The 21,409-nt window shown below is 30.4% G+C and overlaps 1 protein-coding gene across 1 annotated transcript; it reads right to left on the bottom strand.

The window, feature by feature from the left end:
- Positions 1-11,153: 11,153 nt before the first annotated feature.
- Positions 11,154-16,003, bottom strand: LOC113375852 (transmembrane inner ear expressed protein). Its single transcript, XM_026615802.1, has 3 exons — positions 15,880-16,003; positions 11,318-11,470; positions 11,154-11,248 (listed from the first exon to the last, which is right to left on the bottom strand). Exons 1-3 carry the CDS (start codon positions 16,001-16,003, stop codon positions 11,154-11,156), a joined length of 372 nt encoding a protein of 123 aa, XP_026471587.1.
- Between the last annotated feature and the right edge of the window lie 5,406 nt (positions 16,004-21,409).

The following is a 21,409-nucleotide window of genomic DNA, read 5'->3' as shown; positions in this document are numbered from 1 at the left end:
CACACCTTGCCTAAATTTGTACTATAGCGATTGGCTTTATTCGATTTATAAATAAATTTTGTCTTTGACAGTGATATCATGCTTTTAAAACATCAAATTTATACAACATGAATTTGCATTGGCGGTTTTCTTAAATATAGTTTTGAACATGACAAATTTTATGGAAATATACCATTTAGTATTTTTGAAATGTGTTAAAGTATTTATATGTAATCCTTTATATAAATGAAAGCAATAATATATTTTTACATATTTCAACAAACAAAAGTTAATGTACTAAATTTGTACTATATGCTGCCACATTGTTTGTTTGAAGTGGGCATGTATGTGATTTTCTACAGAACTCATAAGTTTGTATCAAATTATTCTAATCTCCTAAATATTACCTTTATTAAATTATTTACATCTGGAGTATTATATTTGTAAGTGATTTTGCATGAGTCATAGAAATTAGTATTTGCATTTTATTTAGCTTACAATTATTTTAAGAATCAGATTACAGGGGTCGATTAATTAAAGTGAATGACTCTTGCATTGCATTTACTGATTGAAACTTCTTTATACAGAGAATGGTTGGATGTCCACATTTAGAATAAAAATGTGTGTTTTATCATGTGCGAATTATTTATATGTGAATGTTTTAATACCTCAATTTAAATATACAAAAGTCATAATATAAATTAGTCACTTTACTCCTTATAGAAATCTTACAGGAAAATTATATTTGTTTACAATTATTGCAGTCCTTCTCTCAATTAAATTACATTCTTAATTTTCAAAATTGTATTTGTCATTACTCAAAGCACACCTTATATTGTGCCTTACATATAAAAGTTGGCTTGAGATATATATTATGACGAGTGTATATAAAAATAAATGCTTGTATGTAAGAGTTTTGTACTTCCAAAATTTTTCAAAAGGTAATCCTTTATATTGAATTATTTTAAGATTTGTATTTCATATAAGTTACAGCTCAATTGTATATTTTAAATATACCATATGTTCATATTTCAAATGCACATAGACTTTTTATAACTAAATATATAATATCCTTACGAGACTTTCAAAATTAATATATAGAAATCAAATGTTATAACTCTTTGTAAAAGCGAATAGACAGTCCTGTTTCTGATAAACCTTAGATATAGGGTATAATAATTCTCTATTAATAAAATGGAATCCAAATGTGTTATATGTATAAATGAAACATTATAGTTTGGTAGAGTTTCTAAAGCGCTTCCTGATTACTTATCTAGTTCACTTTGATTGGAAAATTTTAATATCGCATGTACAATAATGTTGTATATATTATAAACATGATATGAGTTTTATTAGCACAGGTGTTTATGTTTATTTTGGATGTTTAAATTTATGTATATTACTGACTCACTAATATAATTCAGTTATTAGTTATTAAGAATTTTTAATACGATGTATTACAGCATTTATTAACACAGGCGATATGATAAAACACTGTTATAAATAAACCAATTTTAAAGTAATTTGTGTTTCTGTTTGAGTATTAGGTCAAAACGTATTTTTCTTTTATTTGTTTTATTTTGATAAATGGAAAGGCAATTTGCATTATGGCAAGGATTTTGTTAAAAGTGATCCAATTGTAATAGATAACAAATAATTTTAAGGCACTATAGTATAAAAATTAAATCATATTTCAATGTATGAGTAGAAATTGTGTTCTTATTATTATTGCACATTTTTATTCTCGTGTGACAAGAAAGTTTTTGCTTATGCCTGAAAATTATAGAATATACTTGATATTATTCCTAATTTAACACGTTGATGTCATATCGAAAATATTTCACACGTGGGGATCGCGGCTAAAAATTGTCAATGGTATGGGATAAAAAAAATAGAAAAATATATTAATTTAAAAGAATGTCATGTCGAATTTACTGATTATGAGTCTGATGATTAGCGAATGGACTACTGAACGTAATTTTAATATAAACCATTTCCATCTGTCTAGTGCTAGTGTATAATCGGTCCGGGTCACACATATCGTGTGCCACCGGTAGGCATGCGAACATGCACGTGTTAAAATGAATCACAATGAAGTATCAATTAGCAAAGCCATTAAAGCAAAATCACTTACATTTACACGACTATTATACTTTTTGATAAATCGAAAGATTTAACTATTTTTTCTCCTTTTCGTCATTGTTTTCCTTTGCGGCCAGTTTAACAAACGATGCCAGTTTGTTACGATTGTTTGGTCTGTTAACGGAATGGGGCGGATCCTCCATAGAAGAACCTGCAACGGCAATCGTTAATTGCATTGGTAATTTAAGGTAAAAAATGCATGTTTTTCTTAAATAAATAATGAAATTTTAATTAGACACTATATGATTTATATTTGTTCATCTATGATAATAAGATAGAATTTGCTAAAGTTTTTCATAGCCGTATTATTAAAACATGGTCAGAACACTCAACTTGTTAAAAGATTATTACAATATATTACGTTACAATTATTACAATATATACGTTAAGTTTATTAAAATATTTTGGTCGTACGTACGTTTGTACGTACGTAAACATTTAGTAAGGTTAAGTTTTATGAAATTTATCATTATGTTTCATTATTTTAGTAGAAAAACTGAGATATAATATATTGTTTTTGAAGAGCATTAACTCTAAATCAAGGTGAATTCTGAATTGAAAAGGTATACTGTTAGCTATTTATTAATAATTCGCAGGTAATTAGCGCATCTAAATCCAGTTGTGTTGTCGGGCTGAAACGCACCGGAACGTCGTTCCGGCAAATAAAAATTAAAAGGAATCGCTACATACAGAAAGTGATTTAATAAGTGAATTTTATAAATTATAATGTAACTAATTTTTATTAAACGTTTCTATTATTGTAATAAACATACATGTTTGTGCACAAAATGGGTTTTGTAATGATTTTTGTTTCTTACATTTTCGAACGGAACCGGCATAAACATGAGAACCGTTTTTTTAATTTTAGCGTTCCTGTAAAAAAATATTAGCTCAACACTATACTGTCTAAATTTATAGATTTGCATACAAAATATTGAAGTTGGCCAATAGAAAATGTTTGCTTCGTGCTGTATTAGTCGATAAAATATATCTATTGAGTAATTTTTATTAAATCTATCAATAATAAAATATCTGCATCATTCTAAGCAATCGAATATTTATTTGAGGAAAAAATTGCAATATTTTAGTTATTGCCCGCGCAATAACTTTGTTGTTAATAATTTTCAGAAGCAGATTTGTTATAAACTTTTCATAGAGTAAGTTATAATAATCGCAAAAAATCTAAAATTAAAAATTTTGCATATCTTTACGTTCCATAGGTTTCTGAACATTTTGGCATACCTTACATACGTTCTCTCAAAAAGCAGGTACAGCCGTTTCGGTGATACGGAACAAAGAGTGTTTGAGTTTTTGAGAGAACGGAGCATCAGATTTAAATGATTCATTTGCAACAATTTCACTTGTATGATGGAATGAAGAATTTTGGGAAGACATGACCAGCGGATTTGAGGATCCAGAGAAAAGTTAAAAAAATGCCATTTGGCAAACAAAAATAATCATTAGATAAATGCAATAGAAAATTTAATAATAAGTACAATATTTATTTCCATTTCCATGGGTTCCGTATCAAGAATTATAATGTTTAAATTCTACTCATACAGTTCAAATAAATGTTTTCGATATTTTCAACCGACATGAATGGGATTTAAAATGTCCAAGAAATTCCAGAATTTTCAAAATTTTCAAAAAAATCTAATTTTTCAAAAAAGACTATTTTTTCAAAAAGTTCAAATTTCTCAGGAATTTTTTTAATTCTTCAGTTAAAAAAAAATAAAAACGGTGCGGAAAGTTCCAGCAATGTGCCTTAAGGCACGATGCCATGCACCACTAGTTAACTTATCGTAAGGTAAGATATAATAATCGCAAAAAACTCGAAAATATTTTTTTTATATACCCTTATGTTTCAAAGGTTTCTGAACATTTTGGCATACCTTAGAAAAATTGGACTTGTGTGTGTTCGGATACAAATTTTCGTCGACGATTTTGGGAATACGGATCAACAGATTTGAATTATTTAACTAGCTGTAAGTGGAATTCTGTCTTAAGGCAATTAGGGCATCGTGCCTTAAGGCAAATTGCTGGAACTTCCCGTACCCAAAATTATTATTTTTTTTAAAAACGATTAACATTTTTGAAAAAAAAATTACTTCGAAAAAATTAAATTTTTGAAAAACTATAAATTTGATAAAAAATTACCATATTTTGAAAAAAAAAAATTTATTTGAAAAAAAAATTTTTTTTTGAAAGAAAAAAATTTTTTTTGAAAACAAAAAATTTTTTTGAAAAGAAAAATGTTTTCTTCATTTTGACATATTTTGGAAATTCTGAACTTTTTTTCAATGCAATCGTACTGCTTGAACTGCATAGAGACGAATTGTCACAGCGCAAGTGGCGCGCCGCCGCCTAACGCATAAGCATTGGTACGGAACCCATAGGAATGTTAACAAAATGTATACTTATTGTTGAAATTTCTATAAAATATCTAATAATTTGATGTGCATATGTCTAATGATCATTTTTGACCGCCAAATGGCTCATTTTTTTACTTTTTTCGTTAGATCTCCGAAACCGCTAGACCTGCCTTCATGAAAATTTGAACAATTCTTCATCTTGTCAATACAAGTAAAATGTTTTTTGAATTATTCAAATCGGACGCTCCGTTCTCTTAAAAACGGATGTACCGTTTCTGGCACTTTTTGCCCCGTATCTTTGGAACGGCTAGACCTGCCTTCGCCAAAAACTAATCAGCACGTCTCCTTATCAATACGAATCGAATGTTTTTTGAATTATTCAAATCGGTTGATCCGTGTTCCCGAAATCGTCGACGAAAATTTGTATCCGCACATACATACACACACGTACATACATACACACACACACACACACATACATCCATTTTTTCTAAGGTATGCCAAAATGTTCAGAAACCTCTGAAACGTAAAGATATATAAAAATTTTCATTTTCGATTTTTTTGCGATTACTATAACTTACCCTACGGGAAGTTAAAAAACATTTGATTGCTATTAATATGAAGACGTGCTGATTAGTTTTTGGACAAGGCAGGTCCAGCCGTTTCGAAGATACGAGGCACAAAGTTTCAAAAATCGTAATTCAGTTCAGATATCTCATTCTTTCAAAATTTTCAAACAATTTTAAGAATTTTTTAAAAATTATAATTTTTGGTACGGAAAGTTCCAGCAATTTGCCTTAAGGCACGATGCCAATGCACCATTAATTTATTAACTTCCCGTAGGGCAAGTTATAGTAATCGCAAAAAAAGAAAATTTTTATATATCTTTACGTTTCGGAGGTTTCTGAATATTTTGGCATACCTTAGAAAAAATGGATGTATGTGTGTGTGTGTGTATGTATGTGCGTGTGTGTATGTATGTACGGATACAAATTTTCGTCGACGATTTCGGGAACACGGATCAACCGATTTGAATAATTCAAAAAACATTCGATTTGTATTGATAAGGAGACGTGCTGATTAGTTTTTGGCAAAGTCAGGTCTAGCCGTTCCGAAGATACGGGGCAAAAAGTGCCGAAAACGGTAACTCAGTTTTTAGGAGAACGGAACGTCCGATTTGAATAATTCAAAAAACATTTTACTTGTATTGATGAAGAATTGATCAAATTTTTATGAAGGCAGGTCTAGCGGTTTCGGAGATCTAATGATAAAAGTAAAAAAAATACCATTTGGCGGTCAAAAATGATCATTAGACATATGCACATCAAATTAGCAGATATTTTATAAAGATTTTAACAATAAGTATAAACATTTTTTACATTTCTATGGGTTCCGTACCAATGCTTATCCATTAGACGGCGGCGCGGCACTTGCGCGCTTTGACATTTCGTCTCTATGCAGATAAAGCAGTACGATTGCTTTGAAAAAAAGTTCAGAATTTCCAAAATAAGTCAAAATGAAGAAAACATTTTTCTTTTCAAAAAAAAAAATTATTTCAAAAAAGTAATTTTTTGTCAAATTTATAGTTTCTCAAAAATCTAATTTTTTCGAAGTAAAAATGTTAATCGTTTTTAAAAAAATAATAATTTTTGGTACGGGAAGTTCCAGCAATTTGCCTTGAGGCACGATGCCAATGCACCACTAGCTTATTAACTTCCCGTAGGGCAAGTTATAGTAATCGCAAAAAATTCGAAAATGAAAATTTTTATAGATCTTTATGTTTCAGAGGTTTCTGAACATTTTGGCATACATTAGAAAAAATGGATGTATGTGTGTGTGTGTGTATGTATGTATGTACGTGTGTGTATGTATGTGCGGATACAAATTTTCGTCGACGATTTCAGGAACACGGATCAACCGATTTGAATAATTCAAAAAACTTTCGATTCGTATTGATAAGGAGACGTGCTGATTAGTTTTTGGCGAAGGCAGGTCCAGCCGTTCCAAAGATACGAGGCAAAAAGTGCCGAAAACGGTAACTCAGTTTTTAGGAGAACGGAACGTCCGATTTGAATAATTCAAAAAACATTTTACTTGTATTGATGAAGAATTGATCAAATTTTCATGAAGGCAGGTCTAGCGGTTTCGGAGATCTAATGATAAAAGTAAAAAAAATGCCATTTGGCGGTCAAAAATGATCATTAGACATATGCACATCAAATTAGCAGATATTTTATAGAGATTTTAACAATAAGTATAAACATTTTTTACATTTCTATGGGTTCCGTACCAATGCTTATCCATTAGACGGCGGCGCGGCACTTGCGCGCTTTGACATTTCGTCTCTATGCAGATAAAGCAGTACGATTGCTTTGAAAAAAAGTTCAGAATTTCCAAAATAAGTCAAAATGAAGAAAACATTTTTCTTTTCAAAAAAAAAAATTATTTCAAAAAAGTAATTTTTTGTCAAATTTATAGTTTCTCAAAAATCTAATTTTTTCGAAGTAAAAATGTTAATCGTTTTTAAAAAAATAATAATTTTTGGTACGGGAAGTTCCAGCAATTTGCCTTGAGGCACGATGCCAATGCACCACTAGCTTATTAACTTCCCGTAGGGCAAGTTATAGTAATCGCAAAAAAATCGAAAATGAAAATTTTTATAGATCTTTACGTTTCAGAGGTTTCTGAACATTTTGGCATACATTAGAAAAAATGGATGTATGTGTGTGTGTGTGTATGTATGTATGTACGTGTGTGTATGTATGTGCGGATACAAATTTTCGTCGACGATTTCAGGAACACGGATCAACCGATTTGAATAATTCAAAAAACTTTTGATTCGTATTGATAAGGAGACGTGCTGATTAGTTTTTGGCGAAGGCAGGTCCAGCCGTTCCAAAGATACGGGGCAAAAAGTGCCGAAAACGGTAACTCAGTTTTTAAGAGAACGGAGCGTCCGATTTTAATAATCCAAACAACATTCGACTTGTATTGACAGGATGAAGAATTGATCAAATTTTCATGAGGGCAGGTCTAGCGATTTCGGAGATCTAACAAAAAAAGTAAAAAAAAATGCCATTTGGCGGTCAAAAATGATCATTAGACATATGCACATCAAATTATCAGATATTTTATAAAGATTTTAACAATAAGTGTAAATTTTGTTTGCATTCCTATGGGTTCCGTACCAATGTTTATTTGTTAGACGGCGACGCGGCGCTTACGCGCTTGGACATTTTGTCTCTATGCAGTTAAAGCAGTACGATTGCTTTGAAAATAAGTTCAGATCTTCCAAAATATGCTAAAATAAAGAAAACATTATTTTTTCCAAAAAAAATTAAAAAAAAAAAATTTTTTTTGAAAAAAATTTTTTTTTAAAAAAAAAGTATTTTTTTGTCCAATTTATAGTTTCTCAAAAATCTTATTTTTTCGAAGTAATTATTTTTTAAAAATGTCAATCGTTTTAAAAAAAATAATAATTTTTGGTACGGGAAGTTCCAGCAATTTGCCTTAAGGCACGATGCCTTTATTGCCTTAAGACAGAATTCCACTTACAGCTAGTTAACTTCCCGTAGGGCAAGTTATAGTAATTGCAAAAAAATCGAAAATGAAAATTTTTGCATTTCTCGATGTTTCAAAGGTTTCTGAATATTTTGGCATACCTTAGAAAAAATGGATGTATGTGTGTGTGTGTGTGTGTGTGTGTGTGTGTGTGTGCGTGTGTGTATGTATGTGCGGATACAAATTTTCGTCGACGATTTCGGGAACACCGATCAACCGATTTGAATAATTCAAAAAACATTCGATTTGTATTGATAAGGAGACGTGCTGATTAGTTTTTGGCGTAGTCAGGTCTAGCCGTTCCGAAGATACGGGGCAAAAAGTGCCGAAAACGGTAACTCAGTTTTTAAGAGAACGGAGCGTCCGATTTTAATAATTCAAAAAACATTTTACTTGTATTGACAAGGTGAAGAACCTATAAAATTTTCATAAAGGCAGGTCTAGCGGTTTCGGAGATCTAATAAAAAAAGTAAAAAAAAATGCCATTTGGCGGTCAAAAATGATCATTAGACATATGCACATCAAATTATCAGATATTTTATAGAGATTTTAACAATAAGTATAATTTTGGTTTACATTCCTATGGGTTCCGTACCAATGTTTACGCGTTAGACGTCGACGCGGCGCTTACGCGGTTTGATATTTCGTCTTTATGCAGTTAAAGCAGTACGATTGCTTTGAAAAAAAGTTTAGATCTTTCAAAATATGTCAAAATGAAGAAAACATTTTTTTACAAAAAAAAAATTAAAAAAAAATTTTTTTTTCAAAAAAAAGTAATTTTTTGTCTAATTGTTTGTCAAAAATCTTATTTTTTCGAAGTAATTTTTTTTCAAAAATGTTAATCGTTTTTAAAAAAATAATAATTTTTGGTACGGGAAGTTCCAGCAATTTGCCTTAAGGCACGATGCCTTAATTGCCTTAAGACAGAATTCCACTTACAGCTAGTTTAATTTCATTTTTCGCAATAATGGGTTTCAGATGCCATATAGGTAACTTTGAAACATCGGATTATTTCTCCTTACAAACCCTGACCAGCTGGTTTCAGAAGATATTTTAAGTGAGTACCTCCATTGTCGATTCGTCAGTAAATTCAATGCGTGTCGAGTTTTCGTGTCTAATGAGGTGTATTTATTTCGGCGCTTTTTATCTTTAGCACATTGCGTGAGACGTGGTTTGTAAACTGTCACGCTGTTCACCGCAATCAATATCGGTAAAACACACTGAATATTTTAGATTACTTAATTACCGTTTTATACACTTAATTTGAAGAGATTTATCAATGATGATGTATGGATGATTTTCAATAATATATGACTAAAAATGTAGCAACGTAAAAATTCTGTAAGTTTAAATTAAACGTACAGAACTTTTACATTGCTATATTTTTAGTCATATATTAAAGGGCGCTTGCTTTAGAGGCTTCGAAAAATCGCTTTTTTGGGGTTTTTAGGGAAAGAAATAATTATCTAATTGGAACGAAACTTTCAGATTTTATAGTTATGTGTTTCAACATTCTTCTCAATTTTTTTCATTAAAATAAATGTCATAATATGCCGGGTAAAAGCATTTTGCCGAGGCGTCACGAGCGTGCATGTGTCCTGAATACAATCAATTTGACCTGCTTGACGCTTGCTCACTATTTCCTCTGTAGCTCTGAAAATAATTTGAATACGTTTCTGATATTTTAGGGATATATTCTTGGCTAGTTTTGGAAGACATTTCTGCAAAAAAAAAACGATTTTTTGCCTTAAACTGTTTAATAGTATTAATACAATATTTATCGCAGAAATATCTGGATACAATAGAAAGTACAATCATAGCATATTCTTCAGATTTTTTTGTGTTGTGTGAGGGTTTGGATAAAAAATATAAACAATGCATTTATTGGACAAAATGGTACGGTGGTCTTACTTAAATAGTGGATAACATCTACGCGACTGTATAACGTGAAGAAAGCCATAATTACAATCCTGTCAGATTTTGAGCGTCATTATCACAGTCAAGAACAAACAAAAATAAATTCTGTCAAGTTATGTCAAGGGTATATTTGGCTTTTAACTTCTACTCAAAGTCTACAAGAAATCATTGCTAAAACAGACCAGAATGAGATTCACCGGTAAAAACAAGAGACTTGCATTTGTTGCAAAATCCTCTTTTTCTGTTCTTAGCTTGGCGAATGTTGGTTACGATGTAAGACTTTGGGTCTATGGTTCAAGTGCTAATGACCCAAAGACAATGATACGATTTCTTTGTGAACTGTTTTCCTAAAAATTAGTATTGCAGTATAGTATGTCCTTACCCTATATTTCATTTTGTTCGTACTTTGTGGAATTCTAACGTCGCTTGTTCAAATGCCAAGTTGAAACCAAAGAAAGTTTTTGATAAATAAAATAATTATACTCAAAATATTTAAATAAAACACTATTCATATTATAGAATTAATAATATACATTTAAGATTATATTATATTGATATACAAATTCCATTATTTTTCATTTAACACGTTAATCGCCACGATAATATCAGAAAAAATCATGTGGTCATGTGCTCTGGTAACTTTATTAGATAAATACGTTAAAAATGTATCAAGAAAACTTAATGTATCAAAGAATTTTTTGCCTGATTCCTACAAAAACGCCATCTTTTATGTTACAGATATATGACTGGCGTGGTTCTATAATTATATTAACCCTTTGTCCTCAAATTAAATTTGGAGATGGATACCATGCCATTCGGACTTAATTTCTGTAGATAGTGAGTGAACAAAGGACCGGAAAGGGTTAACTTTTTTTTCTTGACTAGCCGTGTCAGTCTTATATCTAAACCAAGAAATTTTTAGGTTTTGTTCTTGGTAGGCCAAGCTTTCGAAACATACTGCAAATAAAACGTGATTGACATAGCCTTCTACCAAATTCCGTATGTCAGATACATATACTCGTATATCGTATGTTTAACATCACATATGACTGATATATGAACATTGACGTTTCAAAGAGTGTTTTTAGGGAGGGCAAGAGATTTCAGTTTTCGTTTAAAACATTTAAAAGAACTGTATCTTATCTATCTGTTTTTATTGAACCCTAAAATTGGACATATAATTTACTTACTATGCTTTATTGTTTGTATGGAGCTGAGAGAACCTTGTCCAACATCGCTGTTTTCTCTCGTAAAATCTTTTTGAACTCTTTCTAAAGCTATAATACAAAAATCAAAATTATTTATATGAATTTAATAAAAAAATTCTATTATCATATAAATATAACCTCCTTGTAGATCCATGTCATCTAACTCTGCGTTTTGTATTCTTGCCAGTTGTGTTCGGAATTTCCGCGCCAACTTCTTTCTCTGGTAATCGGCTTCGATGTCCTGTTTAGTGCGAGGTATTCTGAAACGGACGCAGCAACATAACATTACCACTGAAATATAGAAGAAAATAGACAACATAATAACATCGACTGGATAATTATAATGACAATTTTTTGCTTTGAAATTTTATTATCGCAGGTGACGAAGTATATAATATAGTAACATTAAATTTCCTAATGTTTGTTCATATTTAGACAAGAAATCTCGATTAACTTCTCGTGACGATAAAATAAAATCACTAGTGCATAATGTCTAAAAACAAATTGCTGTACCTTTCCGTACCGTAATTTAAAATTTTTAGGAACTATAAAATTTCTTGAAAATTTTGAAAAGAATTTTTTTTGAAGTTTTTGAATATTTTGTATTTGTTTTAAGACTTCTGATAATTTTGATTTTTTTCTTAACTTCCCGTAGGGTAAGTTATAGTAATCGTCCAAAAATCGAAATCAAAAATTTTTACATTTCTCGACGTTTCGAAGGTTTCTGAACATTTTGGCATACCTCAGAAAAAATGGATGTGTGTGTGTGTGTGTGTGTGTGTGTTTTGTATGTCCGCGTTTTTTCGTCCACGTTTTCCTATTGATAGGGAGATGTGCTGATTAGTTTTTGGCAGAGGTAGGCCCAGAGGTTTTGGAGTTACAGAGCTAAATTTAAAAAAAATGGCTGTTTTTGAGAGAACTAAGCGTCCGATTTAAATGATTCAAAGAACTTTCTGCTTTTTTCAACAAAACAATTGATTTTGGAAAAAAAAAATTTTTGTTTCTAATTTTTTTTCAAAAAAATTTTTTTGTAATTTTGGACTAAAAATTCAAAAAATCACCCAAGCTAAGCACAGTCTAAGCGCCACTCTGGTAGAAATGTTTACGCAAGTGCGTTTAGACTGTTTGTGTACTGGAGCACTTTTCCAATTTTGTGAAAATTATTGAAAAATGTGAAAATGCCGCCAAACTGAGCACAGTATAAGTAAAAATGTCGCACAGAATTATTTGCAAATGCGTTTAGACTGTGACTATGCGGGAGCACTTTTTCAATTTTGTGTAAATTTGGCAACTATTTTTTTTTGGAATTTGATTCGAAATGAAATGACGATTGTTAATGTTCTGGAGATCATAAATTGATTAATTTATAATTAACTTTCCATAGGGTAAGTAATCGCAAAAAAATCGAAAATGAAAATTTTTATATATCTTCACGTTTCAGAGGTTTCTGAATATGTTGGCATACCTTGGAGAAAATTGATGTATGTGTGTGTGTGCGTGCATGTGTGTGTGTTCGGATACAAATTTTCGTCGACGATTTCGGGAACACGGATAAAGCAATTTGAATAATTCAAAAAACATTCTAGCCGTTCCGAAGATATGGGGCAAAAAGGGCCAAAAACGGTAACTTAGTTTTTAAGAGAACGGAGCGTTCGATTTGTATAGTTCAAAAAACATTTTACTTGTATTAACAAGATGAAGATTTGATCAAATTTTCATGAAGATAGGTCTAGCGGTTTCTGAGATCTAGTAAGAAAAAACTAAAAAAAATAACATTTGGCGGTCAACAATAATCATTAGACATTAGACATATGCATATCAAATTATCAGATATTTTATTGAGATTTTTACAATAAGTATAAGTTTTGTTTACATTCCTATGGGTTCCGTACCATTGTTTTTCTGTTAGACAGCGACGCGGCGCTTACGCGCTTTATATTTTGTCTCTATGCAGTTAAAGCAGTACGATTGCTTTGAAAAAAAGTTCAGATCTTCCAAAATATATAAAAATGAAGATAACATTTTTTCCAAAAAAAATTTTTTATAAAAAAAATTGTTTAAAAATTTTTTTTTAAAAAAAAATTTTATTTTCAAAAAAAGTAATTTTTTGTCCAATTTAAAATTTCTAAAAAATCTTATTTTTTCGAAGTAAATTTTTTTCAAAAATGTTAATCGTTTTTAAAAAAATAATAATTTTTGGTACGGGAAGTTCCAGCAATTTGCCTCAAGGCACGATGCCTTAATTGCCTTAAGACAGAATTCCACTTACAGCTAGTTTATTTTTTTTTTTGTATATTTTAAAACTTTGATTTTCTTCAAAGCGATTACGCTCCGTAGCTGTTTTAGATATGAAATATCGAAGCCCGTAAGCGCGGCGTCGCAATCTCTAACGGTTGAACATTTTAATCTTGGTGTCATAGAAATATAAACAAAATTTGAACTTTTTATTAAAATCTTTAAAGTGTCTGATAATTTGATGTGTACATGTCTAATATTCATTTTTGACCACCAAAAGGCATTTTTGTTAAAACTTTTTTCATTGGATCTCCGAAACCGCTGAACCTGCCTTCCCAAAAATTTAATCAATACAACTGCAATGCTTTTTGAATCATTCAAATCGGACGTTCCGTTCTGTCAAAAACTGAATTGGCATTTTTTGCACTTTTATCTCGTATCTTCGAAACGGCTGGTCGAATTCTTAAATCATTCAAATCCTAAATCCATGCTCTCAAAATCATGATCAAAAATTGTATCTGCACATACATACGCACACACAAATACATTATATTTTTCTAAAGTAGGCCAAAATATTCAGAAACCCCTAAAACGTAATGATATGAAAAAAATATTTTCTATTATTTCGCAATTACTATAACTTACTCTGCGGTGGTAAGTCAATAAGAAAATTTACGAATGACCTCTTTCACGGAGCATTCTGTTTCTAGTTTATATATTATATTATAAAACGCTTGGTGTATAATAATTTACAATAATCATAGAATAATAGTCAAATTAAAAATAATGCAAATAAAAATAATATGATAAAATTTATTCATTTACCTTATTGTTATTAAAAAAAAATACTTTCCGATAATTTATTGCCGCTTGCCGTTCCGATTTAGCACGGATTTCATATAGCTCTATTATAAAAATATTACAAAATATGATTATAGAGTATAATCAATACTTTTACATTAATATTTCATTTGATTTGATAATTAGATTTTTAGCGATAGGCACACCTATCTCATCAACGCCTCCATGATTTCCATTCGCGCCATGCAAACACGATTCTATTGTATGTAGTGGTCGGCGAATTCTCAGGAATTTATTAATCGATTTATAGTGACGATCAGCCATATTTAATAAGTGTGATTTTCACCTCTAATCTATTTAAAACTACTATTTTTACATTTAAAAATCGATAAGTACGATGTTATTATCCTTATTTAGTCGATTGATTTGTAATAAAATGTCAATTGTGATAGTCAATTTTAATCCCATGTCTAATATGGAATAATAAAGTGTAATATTTGCTACAGTATTTTATAATTTTTCATATTATTTTTCATATATAATATGAAAAATTATAGTCTTAAAACTAGGAACTGCCCAAGATTTTTTTTGTTAGATGTAGGGTAAAGCGGAGTTTAAAGGCCCGCGGGTTAAAAGGCCCACCGCAGATATCTTAATAGCAGGTAAAGTTAAAGATTTTTTAACAACGATTTGAAAGTAGAAAGAAAAAGATAACACTATAGCCATCACCTTGATTCTTACGACGTCGCCTTCGGTAGATAAACGGCAATGTTTGAGAATCTATGACAAAAGCATTTTCTTTTGTTGTTAGTTTATTTTTTGTGAGCCATGTGGTTTAGTTTACGAAACCGTAAAATAATTGTTAAGTATGCGTTATTTAATTTTTGTCCCTATTACGGCTGACAATTGTAAATCAACAAATTTGCTAAATGTCTGGACAGTTGTAAATATAGCAGTGAATAAAAAAAATAATTATTTCATAAGATATATTGTTAATTTTAAGTTAGATTCAACAGTTTTTTATATAACCTTTATGAAAGCTCACATGTGGGTGGGATAAAAAGTACCATCTGATCCCTGACAAGGGTATAAACAATAAAAGATAGTAAAGAAAAAAGTAAATTGGGTTAAAAATACAATTTTACAAGAGATACGTCAAATAAATTGTTATTCCAACTCTGCTGATGATTATTTCTAGATCTAGGGTTTATAGATATATACTACTATTACTAGATCTAGGGTTTATAGATATATACTATAAAAGTTTATCTCTGTAAAAAATGTATCCATAAAACTTATATTTTGCATTGGTTGAATAATATAGCTATTATTTTGTAAAAACCCTTTAAAATTAATATAAGACATTTGACCTGTTTGCGCATTGACTGTCCCATTTCACCCCGCCTGTGGAGTAAAAAGGACCAGGATTCAAATTTTGGAAAAACAGCAAAAAACACAATTCTACAATGATGAATTAGCCAAAAGTTTATATATGTTATTTAATATATTGTCATATAATTGGCTTGGTTTTCACAATTTAATTGTTTAAAGTCAAATTGGACCTTGTGCTCTATCCCTACCCTACGTAATATTTTACATAATCCTGAAATTTAATTAAATATACCAAAAAAATGATTTGAGCAAAAAAAATTTTGTTTCCTTACCTAAGCTCAACAGCGCGGAGAAGCAAAAAAATAGAATGTGCCAGACTCGGAAACCAGCTATTGTTTGTTGCTCTAACCAAGCTGGCTCACCATTAGGAAGAGTCGTAGATGATGCTTCGGCCATTTTTCAAGCTTTTATAATATTGTTTTGAATAACGCGTCACAGTTGTAAAACTATTTTAAATGTAATTTATCAGTAGTCGTTTTAGATTCTTCTTAAATCCTAAAGCATTATACACCCAAAACAACACCTTAATCGAACTGTACTTAACTAAATGAATTATGATCAAAATATAATATTTGTAACACCTTTTGATGTTTTTTTCGTATTTGAGAATTTCATGTTTTATTCTGGATTAGTGAAAGTTAATATACAATTAAAAGTTGAATTAAAAATTTCATAATATTTAAAGCACTTCAATTTTTCACCAAACTAAACATTGGTTAAATGATGGTTATTTTATTTTGAATGGTTTATGAAAACGACACGTTTAGTCTACTTAAGTTATAATAACATTTCGTTTAGCACAATTATACTTTATGAAATATTAATTATTTCAAAACTTCATAAAAATTTTATTCACACAGACAAATCTGTTGGAGCGGCGGGTCGGGACTGCGTGTGCAGGGCGCCTGATGCCTGCGGCTTGTGGAATTAATTCTTTATACATCATTCGTGCGAGTAAATGTTATATCACATTTCGGGCTGATAAAGGAGTGGTGCTATGTCAAACGGCACCCTCGCACAAGGAGTGTCTTAGATAGCATAACCCACCCGCGATCATTTGACACGCAGAAAACACATAATAAAACAACACGTTATAAACTGAAACTGACTTATTATTATATTGAACTGTCGCAGGTCGCAGATGATTAGCAGGATACAACTAGCTGTAAGTGGAATTCTGTCTTAAGGCAATTAAGGCATCGTGTCTTAAGGCAAATTGCTGGAACTTCCCGTACCAAAAATTATTATTTTTTTTAAAACGATTGACATTTTTAAAACAAATTTACTTCGAAAAAATAAGATTTTTGAGAAACTATAAATTAAACAAAAAATTACTTTTTTTTGAAAAAAAAAATTTTTTCAAAAAATTTTTTTTTTTTTTTTTTTTTTTAATTTTTTTTGGAAAAAATAATGTTTTCTTCTTTATTTTGGCATATTTTGGAAGATCTTTTTTATCAATCGTACTGCTTTAACTGCATAGAGACAAAATGTCAAAGCGCGTAAGCGGCGCGTCGCCGTCTAATGAATAAATATTGGTACGGAACCCATAGGAATGCAAACAAAATTTATACTTATTGTTAAAATCTCTATAAAATATCTGATGATTTGATGTGCATATGTCTAATGATCATTTTTGACCGCCAAATGGCATTTTTTTTTACTTTTTTCGTTAGATCTCCGAAACCGCTAGACCTGCCCTCATGAAAATTTGATCAATTCTTCATCTTGTCAATACAAGTCAAATGTTTTTTGAATTATTAAAATCGGACGCTCCGTTCTCTTAAAAACTGAGTTACCGTTTTCGGCACTTTTTGCCCCGTATCTTTAGAACGGCTGGACCTGCCTTCGCCAAAAACTAATCAGTACGTCTCCTTATCAATACGAATCGAATGTTTTTTGAATTATTCAAATCGGTTGATCCATGTTCCCGAAATCGTCGACGAAAATTTGTATCCGCACATACATACACACACGTACATACATACATACATACACACACACACACACACATACACACACACACACACTCACACACACATACATCCATTTTTTCTAAGGTATGCCAAAATGTTAAGAAACCTTTGAAACGTAAAGATATATAAAAATTTTCATTTTCGATTTTTTTGCGATTACTATAACTTACCCTACGGGAAGTTAATAACACTCAATGACACTGCTCCAGAATATTACACCGGCATGACACGTCTTAAACATGAAATTTTTTATTGTTCATTAACTTGGGTGTAAGTTATAGTAATCGCAAAAAAACCGAAAATGAAAATGTTTATATATCCTTACGTTTCAGGGGTTTCTGTACATATTGGCATACCTTAGAAATAATGGAAGTATGTTTGTGTGTGTGTGTGTCTGTGTGTGCGTGTGTGCGGATACAATTTTTTGTCGACGATTTCACGAACACAGATCAACGGATTTGAATAATTCAAAAAACATTCCTACTGATAAGGAGACGTGCTGATTAGTTTTTGGCAAAGGCAGGTCTAGCCGTTTCAAAAATACCGGGCACAAAGTGTCAAATGTGGTATTGCAGTTTTTCACGAAAATCTTGAAACTGGTGAAATTTTTGTCAAGGCCGGTCTAGCGCCTGCGGAGATCCATTAAAAAAAGTAAAAAAGAATGTCAATTGGCGGTCAAAAGTGATCATTAGACATATGTACATCGTATTATCAGATATTTTATAAAGATTATAATAATAAGTAAACATTTCCGTATCAATGCTTTTACGTTAGACGACTACGCGGCGCTTACGCGCTTTGTTCATGTCGACTCTAGATTAGCTATGCAACGCGATTGCTTTTAAAAAATGTTCAAAATTTTACAAAAATAATCAAATTAAAAAAAAAAGTTTCAAAATTTTTCAAAAAATTTTAGTTTTTTTATAAAAAATATTTTTCGAGCATTAGATACCATTCACTTGCACTGATGGAATGAAAAATTTATTAAATTTTTTCGAAGGAGGATCCAGCGTTTTCCGAGATGTAAAAATGTATAAAAAATGCAATTGGTGGTTAAAAATAATCATTACAAATAATTATTATTGATTCATATACAAAAGGTAGGCGGGTAGACAGATAGATAAGTCTTATCGAGTTACATCGGATTTTAGATATTTGAAATTTGTGCAGCCGTTTTAGAGAAAACGTCGTTCTAAGGTCAAATTCCGGGTCACATATACACAAATCATACTTTTTATCTTTTTGCTAGACTAAGAATTCTAAACTTGAGTTTATATTTTCGCCAGAGAGTCTAAAATGCTAATTTTATATTTTCTTGGCGTTTGATGTCATTCTGAATTATTTGAGACTAACACTGGAAAAAGTGTGTGTTCGTGAGTCATATTTTGACATTGATGTTTTCTCAAAAAAGTGCCAAACCGATTTCAGAAATTTAAAAACCATTCGATAAAACTTGATAAGGAAGAGCGTTGATTTGCTTTGCGGGATGATCTGCCGAGCCGTTTCTTTGAAGACAGAAAAGTGCAAAAATTTTCGCCCACGTTTTCGTAAAAAATCTTGAACCAATTTTGACAATTTAAAACCCGTTATTAATAAAGTGAATCGTATTGTTATGTTTTTTGGTAAATATCTGAGATCTCTTTTTCGTAATAAACTGGTGAAATATGTTTTTGTTTAGTGCTAATCACTTCTTGTAAAACAAGTTTGCCTAAAAAATCTTAGCTGTTAAATACTTAATTATAAAGAAAAATCTCGATTGATCATCTCAAAACTATGAAATTTTATCAAACTACTATCTTTTTTTTTCATTGGCCTCGCTTACTCGAGCATTTAGCCACTTACATTATTCTACAATCATATCCTATACAATCTTCAATATCATGCTATCTTCTTCATATTCTTCATATACTTCTTAACTTATCTTCATTCTTCTTCCTTCTTCTTCACTATCTTCTTTATCTCATTTAATCTTAATACACTTCCTTTTCTTCTACTATATTTCTCATTTCATCTTCTAAATTCTTCTTACTTCAATTGATTTTAATTTAATTTCTAATTCTTTAATTTTTATACCTCGTTAATCGTAGCTGGCTAATCTCGCCACTACTACTATTAAAAATTTTTAATTAGTGGAAAACGCTCCGGTGAAAAAATTTATATAAATCTCGCAAATCGCGAGTTGAAAGGGTTATAAACGGTCATACAAATCGTCTAGGATTGCAAACTTCTTATCCAATATTCAACTTCTTCATTAAGTTAAGCATTAGATTTTTGCGATAGATTACAATGATATACGATTAAAAGGCAACTAATTTGTTTTTTAAGAGCTTTTTTCACTATAGAATTTTAATGTACAATTGTAAATTATTACTAGATATCATGTTAATGTATTAGTTAATTAATATATTTTTGGTATGATGCATTTTAGTACATAAATCAGCTAGCAAATAACTCAATTCTCGATAACATTTCTAAAATCCGTTAAGATGTAGAGATAATAATACGTGTCGAATTTATTTTATAGGCTTCATCATTTTCAGTAGAGGAGACTGGGTGCGGTTGTGTCACTTTTTTATCAGCAATAATTTTGTTAATTTACCAGTTAGCTGGGAAAAAGGTAAATTAAATGGTAATTTGAACATTTGTCTACGAGGCAATACTAAATTATCAGAAATATGTAATACAACACAATATAATCATTTACACAAAGCTTATGAATGTAATATAACAATATATTATATAACAAAATATATTTTTTATAATATATTTTTAAACAAGAAATCTTTGTGAATTTTTTTGTTTTCTTGTATTGAATTTTCCTTTCCCTTACTCTTTTGTATTTTGTCTTAGTTTATTTAGATTTTTTTATCTGTTTAAATTTCACCCAAAAAAGAAAAAGAATTATATGTTACAAGTCACAACATATACATAAAATAAAACTAATTGCTGAAAATTAACTGCTTGTTAACTTCCCGTAGGGTAAGTTATAGTAATCGCAAAAAAATAGAAAATGAAAATTGTTATATATTTTACGTTTCAGAGGTTTCTGAATATTTTGGCATACCTTAGCAAAAATGGATGTATGTGTGTGTGTATGTGTGTGTGTGTATGTGCGTGTATGTGTGTGTATGTGTGTGTGTGTGTGTGTATGTGTGTTCGGATACAAATTTTCATCGACGATTTCGGGAACACGGATGAAGCGATTTGAATAATTCAAAAAACATTTTGCTTGTATTAACAAGATGAAGAACTGATCTATTTTCATAAAGGCAATTCTAGCGGTTTTGGAGATTTAGTAAAAAAAAGTAAGAAAAATGCCATCTGGCGGTCAAAAATAATCATTAGACATATGCACATCAAATTATGAGATATTTTATAGAGATTTTAACAATAAGTATAAATTTGGTTTACATTCCTATGGGTTCTGTAAAAATGCTTATCCGTTAGACGGCGGCTCGGCACTTACGCGCTTCGATATTTCGTCTCTATGCAGTTAAAGCAGTACGATTGCTTTGAAAAAAAGTTCAGAATTTCCAAAATATTTCATAATACACTTTTCTTCGAGAAGTCTTTTTTTCCACAAAAAAGTAAATTTTTGTCAAAAAATTATAGTATCTAAAAAATTTAATTTTTCAGAATAATTTTTTTTCAACTAGCTGTAAGTGGAATTCTGTCTTAAGGCAATTAAGGCATCGTGCCTTAAGGCAAATTGCTGGAACTTCCCGTACCAAAAATTATTATTTTTTTAAAAACGATTAACATTTTTGAAAAAAATTTACTTCGAAAAAATAAGATTTTTGACAAACAATTAGACAAAAAATTACTTTTT

This window comes from Ctenocephalides felis, unplaced genomic scaffold (assembly GCF_003426905.1).
Source record: "Ctenocephalides felis isolate EL2017-DRISC unplaced genomic scaffold, ASM342690v1 CF-g0.4_SCAFFOLD_01886, whole genome shotgun sequence".
NCBI classification, from domain to species: domain Eukaryota; kingdom Metazoa; phylum Arthropoda; class Insecta; order Siphonaptera; family Pulicidae; genus Ctenocephalides; species Ctenocephalides felis.
Note: the sequence above shows the minus strand (reverse complement) of the source record. Positions and strands in the feature narration are given on the sequence as shown.